Here is a 9314-nt window from a genome sequence, read left to right on the forward strand (position 1 = left end):
CCCTGGGCTCCGGGGCCTTGAAGTTTTTTTGCTGGGGGGGGGGGGGGCTCTCTTCCAATGGAATGTTTGGAAGCCGGGCGACCGTTGACTTTGCTCGTGTGTTTTTCTTCAAATGCGCTCCGGATGACGGAGCGCTTTGAGTTACGTTTGGGCGGAGAAGATCCGGCAAACGTTGAAAATCTCCAGGACAATTGCAGGAAGACGTCCGAGCGGCCGTCGGAGCCTCTTAGTCATTAGCCGAGCCGAGCCGGCCAGACGTTTCCTCCAATGATAGCGGCGGACCGCCTTGACGTTTTGTTTTGGTCTCCTGATCAGACGCGCCGAACGCCGGGCTCCGTAAACAGGCCGCCTCTTCCCCGACGGGAAGCTTTTGAGGCGACGCCGGCTTGAGTGGCCTCCCTGGTGCTGAGCGGCCAGAGAGGATTCGTCACACCTCGCAAAGGTTTGAAGGTCCCCCGCCCCCTGCCCCCCCCGCACCCTGGGAGGCCCCAACCGAAAAGCTTTGCGCGCCACACTTTGGTGGCCGGCTTTGCAGAGATGGCCAAGACGTCTTCCAGCATCAATTTCCCTGAAGAAAATCGATTTATGTTCTGAAAGTTGCTTCAGATCAACGGCTTGTTTTGTTTTTGTTGTTTTTCTTTGAAAAACATTTCGCTTGATTCTCATTTCGACCGCAATGGCTTTGAAATGGATTTGAAACTCGCGATTGCTTTTTTTGCGTACGGAACAAAAGCCGGCGAGCAGCGCGAGTGATTGATGCGATTGGAGCCCCCGAAACTCTCACTGTAGCGCACTGAATGTACGTTTCAGGCAACATTTTCCATGACTTATTTCACGGACGTGGGAGAGAAAGCCGCACGGACATTTCTATTCCCAAAGAACAACAGGAAACATCTTCATTGACCCCTTCAACCCCCCCCCAATGACTCCTTTGGGCCTCTTCCCTCCCAGCAGCGTTGCTTAACAGCGAGATAAGGGTCAGAGGAAATTCCGCATGGGGACTAAGCGGTGTCGGGAGGCTCTGTTGGAGGTGCGTGAACAGCTGAACCCCCGAAAGCAGCTTCGACTATGACGACGTTTCGTTGCCTTGCACTTGAGAGCGGAGAGTTGGAAAGCGGGCTCTGAAATGCACAGAGACAAAGTTCCCAACCGTTTTGCAACCACTGATGCCCTCCAACAACACGGACAAGAATGGCAACAAAAAACATCTCTTGGAGTTTAGCTTTTATTCGGTCAGTGTAAGAAAGTGGTGCCGCGTGATATTCCTTCACAATAAACTCAAGAAGCGAGACAAAATCTTCATTGCTAATTCTGCTCAGAACAACAAACAAGTCATGTGCTATACAGTTCAGTGGAATCGGAATAAAAAAAAAAAAACAGACTGTGTATGCAAATCTACATTTGTTTTTTTTTTTGTTTTTTTTTTTTTTTTTGTCACGTCACAGAATTCGCCGACAGTTACATTCAAACAGCAGAATGGCCTCCTCACTTCAAGTCCAATACAGTACAGTATCCAAAAAAATAAAATAAAAATGGACGACAGACCGGATGATTCCAAAGGTGGCAGTTTTTTTTCTCGTCATCCTATCAGAAGAGTCGCTGCGATATCGCAACCCCTTTATAGCATCATATAAAACCAGTTTAACTGCGCAGAAAGATGCAAGCGCGATACGTAGCCCCAAATGAAAACATTGACTAGATAGCCTGTAAACATCGAGCGACCAATGAATTGTCATCCCTTGGGCGGCAGAGATCAAAACTTGTTTTTTTTTTTTTTTTAAATTGAACACTTGAAGCGTGACTGATTTGTTTTAGAAATGTGTCTAAAATAATACAAATAATAAATTAAAATCTTTGTTTCGGGCTTTACTCTCACAGTGAAAGGTTGGGATAAGTCACAGGCGTGAATTTCAAGGTCCGGGGGGGTCAGATCTGGTCAGATTATTTTTCAAGTGAGTGTATCTGGTGAGTGCAAAACCGGAATGGCATTCATTGACATGACAGTTTGAAATCTTGGTCGGAATTTTTTTCAGCAAGATTCAAAGCAAGTTGACAGACATGATTTGCTTTTGCGGGCCACATAAAATGACGCTGCGGGCTCCGATCTGACCCTCGGGCCTCGACTTTGACACCCACGACTTCGAGGATGCTGCCCGACAAAATGGCGGCCCACGGAGAAGCGGCGGGAGGGCCCTTCATTCAAGATGTGAAGGCCGCAGCAAAAGCACGCGGCGGGTGCCCTCGTCCCGTCGCACTCGCCGCTGCCTGCAAGGCTTCACTTGGAAATACCGCAAGTGTAAACCACAAACACACTAAAACACACACGTATCCGCGCTTCCATAGAAGAAACGATACGAACACTCGCTCTTCTTCTTTCTTGCACAAAGCAAAATATAAAAGGACATTCTGCGATCCAAAAAGTCACGTGTATGGCAAGCTATTTACAAGCGCCTCTTCAAATGCCGCGCCATTTCATCCTACGGCGCCGCAGTGCGGCGTTCGACAAAGAATCACAAACTTTTGCTGATTCTAACGTGGCGAGTTCCCGCCGGCGTCCACCACCGCGTGAATTCAGCGGCACATTTTTGTTCCTTTGCGGTCGTCAAACCGAAATGACGAGGCAAGCGTTGCTTTGCGCGCGAAACTTTGGCGATGAGCATCGATCGGTCCCTAGCCGACCTTCAAGATGACCATTTTTAAAAAAAAATGGAGTACTTCGGCTTCCGAGCCAATACTCGTGACAAAATCTGTCCGCTTCGTAAGCGTCGATGTTGACAAAGGTAGGCGGTATACCGTCGCGAATGAGAAAGCTTATCGACAGCGCAAATAAATACAGTAATGCTATTTGTATCAACAAGAATAACCAGGGATAAATTAACATGAATATATTTATATATGATATCATACGAATATATTATGACATGGAATATCGGTTCTGTGCTGTGCGCGGGAAAACAAAAGAAGAGCTAAATGGCGAATCCTTGAAATGACACCACAAAAGCAATTTGGCGCCACCCTTCGGTCTCGGATACCTGCGAACCGTTTCCCTCGGCAACGTACGAAACGTAACCTGGGCTCAAAATGGCAGCGTCACACCAAAAGGGCCGACTTTCTCTTGGGTTTCGTGAATGGGTCAATGATAGCCTTTTCTCTGCATCGGGTTCTGAGAGAAATTCCTCATGGGAAAATGAAGCTTGAAATTTGCTTCATGAAGCAGTTGTTGTCATTTTTGACACCCAGAGATGGCATCTGTTCACTTTCCATTTCTTCCAACCCCTTTACGTCAGCCAACAGTGCCATGAAGAGGAGTCAAAAAAAAATAATAAATACAACAGCCTGTTCATGAAGCAAAGTTGAAGCTTCACTTTCCCCTCTCTCATAGAAATGCCCACACAATTGGTCCTATCTCGTCAGGGGATTTTTATTTCAATTTTTTTTGGAGTTGTGTGCGATATGCTCCACTTTCTGTGGCAGTAAATCTCAAGTTGAGCTCACGCCGTGGAATATGTCTGCTGCAGGCAACAAATCTCGCTCCAGCCCGGCGCAGCCCATCTGTCGAATTCGGGCTCATTGGAGCAAATTCCCTCGTAGGAGTTTGCCACAGGACGAGCTGAGAAATGTCTCTCATGCACAGCAAAATGGCCGACTTCCTGTTCCATCTCCCGCATGGGCTCTTGAGTCTTTTACGCGTGTCCGGTGATGATGGACACGCCCGGCCAATTTCACGTCGATTCGTGAAACTGATGTCAGGAGGTAATTTGGGGTTTTTTTTTTTTTTTTTGGTTTTGTTTTTTTTACTCTTGCAACAACACAAGTTGAGTGACTTGTCGGAAGAAGTCGATGAAACAGCGAGGACCTTCGCACTTGAGGCAGGCAAAGGTTTGGCACTATCCAGGTCAAAAGCATTCACGGGCGATCGATGCAGTGTCAGCCAAGGCTTTGTGGAAATGACATGACTGTAAATGGGCCCGCGAGTGGTGAGTAGTATGTCAGGGGTTACCCCCCACCCCTTTCATCTCCGAACAAGGTCCCGTCTCAGCGGCCGCAGGCGAGGCGGCGCCAGAGCCGCCGGGGGGGGTGGAGCAGCAAGACGCGTGGCGGTCAGGCAAAGGTGTTTTCTGACCTGAGGACGGAGGCGTCGGCGTCGTGGCTTCCTTTGCCGTTCATGTGTTCCGAGTGGCCGTCGATGCTGTAGCAGCCTTGCACCTCGGTGATGGACGAAGCCGTGTAGGAGGCCGAGCGCAGGGCGTCCGAGTGGTTTCCCACGCTGCTGCTGAACTGCAGGTTGTACTGGTTCCAGTGCCGCCGTAGAACCGCTTGGACCTTGCCGGACAAACGCGGGAAGGAATCGGTTTGCGCTTCGTCGCTCGGTATACATGAGATATGATTCTGATTGAACCTGAAGTCGATGACTTCTAATAAGAGATTCGGAACTTTGGCGGCTCTTCCGTCATTCTATTTAGCTGTTAGCAAAACGACATCGTCCTCTGGCAGAGCGCCGATTGGGAAACAACGCCCAATCGGCGCCGTGTCGGAGGTCATCCGGCGGTCTCGTGCATGTCTCGCGGGCTATTCTCTTTAAGTAGGATACAAGAAAAGGAGTCAGCTCTTACTTCTCCGTTGAAAAAGCAGAAGATGGTGGCGACCAGCAGACCCTGAAACGCAAACAAACGAAAAGGCCATGAGAGGACCGGTCGGATAAACACACCGTCGGACGCGATAACAATCGAGATTCTTTGGACGGTCTCCGGCAGCGACTTTGTTTAGGCCATTAAGCTCCTTGCATACGAGGCGCTTCCTGCACCGCCCCGACCGTCCTGGAAACGCTCGGGGTGATCAGATAACGAGTCGGCCCGGAGCCCGGCGACTTCAACGCTTCTCGGCTCGCATAATTTCGACCTTCCTTCCTGCTGCCCATGACAGAAACAAAGGACATGCTTGACATGTACTTTGAGCCCAAAGTCAATTGCCAAATGCAAATGCAAAAATAAAGAAAGAAAGAAGTCTTCGTGAACGAGGTCATGTCGCGTGACCCCCGCCTATTTTCGGTTCCCTGGTCATATTCTTTCTGAAATGCTCTCCGATGCCATATCGCGGGGCCAAATCCCCCGGCTCGTAAAAAAAAGTTGCGTCAAGGAAACGTGTTGAGCCCCACTTACTCTTTCCTTCTCTGACTCGTCTCGATGTAGATCACGTCTTCCTCGATTGTAATGCTAACCGCTGCATCCATGAGTGAAAATACAATCGATCGCCGGCCCTCACAGTTTTTTTCAAGACTCGCAGCTCCACCTTTAGCCATGTTCCAAGTGATCATGGGAAATAAAGTCCTACTTGCGGATCCCAAAAAAGATAATTTGGGAAAAATGGGGGAAGTGTCCAGCAAGTGTGGACGTTGGATATTTATAAGAACCTGTGGGTCTTTTTGGCTGGTCCAATCCACAGCTAGACTTTCAAAGACGAGGAAACATAAAATACAGGAGACGCTACGGTGCTGGTGTTCAACTCAAGGCCCGCGGGCCACATCTGGCCCGTAATGTCATATAATGCGGCCCACAAAAGCAAATTCATTTTGACAATAAAGTTGTACTTGACTTGACTTGTCTTGATTACAGTGTGTGCATCACATTTGTATTTCTTGCCAAAATACCATCAGACGACGATGCTGCCCTCAAAAGAAATGAGTTTGACGCCCCTGCAACGCAGTGCACAGCGTCAGATTTTTTTTTTTTTGAAAATGGGGTAGGGGCGTCAAAATCCACGGCGTTCAAGCAAAAGATGTTTAAAGAAGCCAAGAAAGACGCAAAGCCTTTCTCTTGCGGGCTCTCTTCAGCGCTCTCACCTGGTAGTGCATCAGGATGTGCATGACGTAGTCGTAGATTTCCGAGGAGACCCGCCCGTCCGGCTTGTAGGGAAGCAGGACGTATTGGATGCCCAGTAGCGGCACCAGGATGAGGGTGGCCCTCACGGCCTTCATGTAGAGGCTGGACTCGGCTTGGTGGGTCACCTTGAGCTTGGTGATGAGCACTCTCACGATGTTCAGCAGAAAGAACAAGTTGACCTGAGGGAGCAAAACCCCGCTCCACACGCGTTAGTCGCCGTCCGATTCGGACCGGTCGGCCCCATCAAATCAATAAAAGTGGTGTCCGTTTGGGTGTAACAGGGCCAGTAAAAAAAAAAAAAACGAGCGGACTGGATTACCATGCGACCTGCATCACTCCACTCGACGGGAGGATGTTGTTCTCTGCGGTTTTGTGATTCGAGACGATTAATCGACGAGGTCCTTACCAGGAGAGCGGCGCAGATGGGACCGTGGATGATATAGAGGAGTGATGTTTTGGAGCTGATCCAACAGCTAAATGTGCACAAGACAGACAACAAGGGAAAGGGGAAGCATCATTCACAATTCGCGCGGCGTGCGGCGGATGAAGCCGCCGAGCGTGTCGTCACCGTTTTCGACTCTCGTCGGCGTTGAGGCAAAATGCGATTTTGTGAGATGGTTAGAAGGAAAAACACTGAAGGAGGAGCATTTTTCATGGCTGTGATAAAAATAGGCAAGAGCACCAAGGTTAAAAACAGGACAAAAAAAAAAAAACTTCAGCTATCCGTCTGTTTTTTATTTGTTTTGTTTTGTTTTTCAATGGCCATTTGGGATCCCTAAGACAAAAAAAAAAAAAAACCCAATGGGAAAATGTATTTTTGACACATCCACCGCTATCTCACGGCACTTTGGTGGACTGTTTCAGCTCATCAGCTGTGCCAGGGTAAACGCTCCAATTTGAGCGAATGAATCCAAAAAGCAGCGCCGTGTGTTTTCTCTGGTCATCTATCCATGTCAGCGACGTATCGCGACAGGCAGAATAGCGGAGATGTTCTTCCACTACAATAACTGTGACCTGTTGCCTTTCATTTTATTCAACTAAACAGTCGCAGATTTCACCTCACGTCGGCCGTTTGCGCCATCGATCTCATGCCAAACACAAATTCTGCGGCTACGAAAGAAAACGCCGCACGAAACCCAAGCTTCCTCCCTTACTTGTCGTTGTAGTAGTAACTTCTGGCAATGGCGTGGATGGAAGTGGGAATAAGAGGGAAACCTGGAAAAAAAAAAAAACAAGAATGTGGACAGCGCGGTGAGTTGCAGCAGTTGCAGCAGCAAGCGACGAGGCAAAAAGCGTGCGTGGTAACGTACCCCAGCCCAGCAGATAGTACCACATGAGGTGTTGCTTCTCGGCAAACACGGCCACCACGATGAGCGTGTGCAGATAAATGCCCTCGCACAGCATCCAGAAGTAATTGCAACCGAAGAGGTAGAGATGAATGAACAGGGACACTTTGCAGCTCGTCTGACGGGAGAAAAGCAATCGCGTCAAACGTGACGCAAACCACGTCGCTCTCTTTGGGAGTCTTTGCGCAAAAGGCTCCGGCGTGAAGAACGCAGCGAGTACAGCTTGGATTGATCGGCAAGTGGGATTACAAATAACGCTCTCTCGGCAGTGTCTTGGGAGGGAATCTGGGCCAAGTCCTTCTCAAGCGACTGCCGGAATCCGCCCGCCTGTCTTCACGCAAACTTGTCCAAGGCAAAAAGCGAGCAAAGTTGCGTTGTCCACTGGGGTGGCTTGCTGTCGAAGTGCGCCCCCCGTGAATGAAAATCCGGTGGCTTCCTGCTCTAAAGACGGTCCCCAAAAGGCACCGCAAAAAGCCACAAGATTTATCGCCAGTCACTTCTGGGCCAGCCGGGGAGACGCGGTCTCTCCGCCGCGTCCCGGGTGGGACATTCCCGAAACACCTCACCGGGGAGGCAGATGCCCGAGCCACCTCAGCTAGCGACGTGGATGAGGAGCGGCTCCGCTCCGCACTGTATCGCACGTTCACGTTTTGACACCTCTAAATATTCGTGACTGCATTCTACATCATTGTATTGGAAACGGTTACGACGGACGACCGTTGTAACGTCTGGATTCGTCATGTCCCTCGAGGAACGTTGTAACCAGTAGCTTTGTCACAACACCCTTGCTCTGCCCCCCACCCCCCTCTCTCTCCCCTGTTGTCAAGGTAACAAAAGTTGACTTTCACATGAGATGGAACCGCCCCCACCCCCTGAGTGCTTTCAGCCAGAGTGCGACATGAGGATGCAGGCTGGACCGGAATTCAGGACCTGTTTTTTTTTTTTTTTTCTTTTTACATAAAATGGAAAAGTCATTTTGCAAAAGACACCCGGGATTTGTTTTCCATCGCGTAAACATTGCGTAATACGCCATCTTGAAATACGGCGCCCACAAGAGCACAGCTGTGAGGGGCAGCCCTTTCGGTTATTCGTGGCCAGCGCTGAGGGGGAGCCAAAGTGACGCAAACGCCCGTTTGCAGATAACCGTGAGCGTCGCGTTTGACTCACCGGATTCCTCTGCACCAGTTCCTGGTTGTTCGCCACAGCCGTCAACCAAATGATGGTGATGACGGAGTTGAGGACAAAGGAGAAGAAGAGGTTTTTGTGGAGCGTGATCCTCTGGCAACTGAGACTCCTGCGAAGGGGAGCGCACAAAAAAAAAAAAAAAAATTTGGGGATTCGTTTCACAAGATTCGGCGTGAGTCCAACCGAAGAAACGATGACACACTTGAAGTGGAAGAAGATCCCGAGAGAGACAAAGAGGGAGGTCAGGGAGAGCCCGTGTCCGATGAGAGCCAAGTAGAAAAGATTCATCGCCGTCTGGGGAGGAAGGGAGACAAAACGGTTACTTTCAATGCGACCTGCCGAAATTCAAATGGATTCGGATTTTCGCCCCCGAAAAACCAAAACAAACCTTTTTGTTTTCTTTTGAGACACCTCCAACAAAAACCAAAAACCTTACGAAAGGGCTTTTGAGAGCAAAATAAATCATGACACGCATTGGGAATGTTACTCATTCACTGCATAGCTCGAGTGGGATATCAGTGGCTTTTTTTTTTTACCCGGCGTCCGCCATTTACCGCATGAACTACGTCATCACCTTTCCTCACACCCGGGACAGTGTCTTAAAACTTGTCCGACTTGCAACATGTCGGATTTTTCTCCCTCACAATCAATCAATGTGACGAGGTGAGACTCGCCCTAATCTTTCTCTTCCTGTCAAAGGCTGTGCCAAAAATTACGTCCGGGGGATTTGCTTCGTCATGACAGTGCTGTCCACACCCGAATTTCACAAACAAGCTCTTACATGACTACCCGTTGAAAAACGCCCCCCGAGGGCAATTTACATCGGTGGTCCTGGACCCAAAAGATTGTGAACCTTTGCATCGGAGTGGATTTTTTTTTTTTTTTTTCCCCTTACCACTCGGCC

General features: G+C 49.3%; 1 protein-coding gene across 1 annotated transcript; it reads right to left on the minus strand.

The window, feature by feature from the left end:
• Positions 1-1211: 1211 nt before the first annotated feature.
• On the minus strand, positions 1212-9294 carry LOC109517630 (calcitonin gene-related peptide type 1 receptor). Its single transcript, XM_019872907.1, has 8 exons — positions 8613-9294; positions 8393-8519; positions 7190-7343; positions 7034-7094; positions 6286-6352; positions 5840-6058; positions 4614-4655; positions 1212-4323 (listed from the first exon to the last, which is right to left on the minus strand). Exons 1-8 carry the CDS (start codon positions 8696-8698, stop codon positions 4102-4104), a joined length of 978 nt encoding a protein of 325 aa, XP_019728466.1. The 5' UTR covers positions 8699-9294; the 3' UTR covers positions 1212-4101.
• Between the last annotated feature and the right edge of the window lie 20 nt (positions 9295-9314).

This window comes from Hippocampus comes, unplaced genomic scaffold (assembly GCF_001891065.2).
Source record: "Hippocampus comes isolate QL1 unplaced genomic scaffold, H_comes_QL1_v1.1 scaffold242, whole genome shotgun sequence".
NCBI classification, from domain to species: domain Eukaryota; kingdom Metazoa; phylum Chordata; class Actinopteri; order Syngnathiformes; family Syngnathidae; genus Hippocampus; species Hippocampus comes.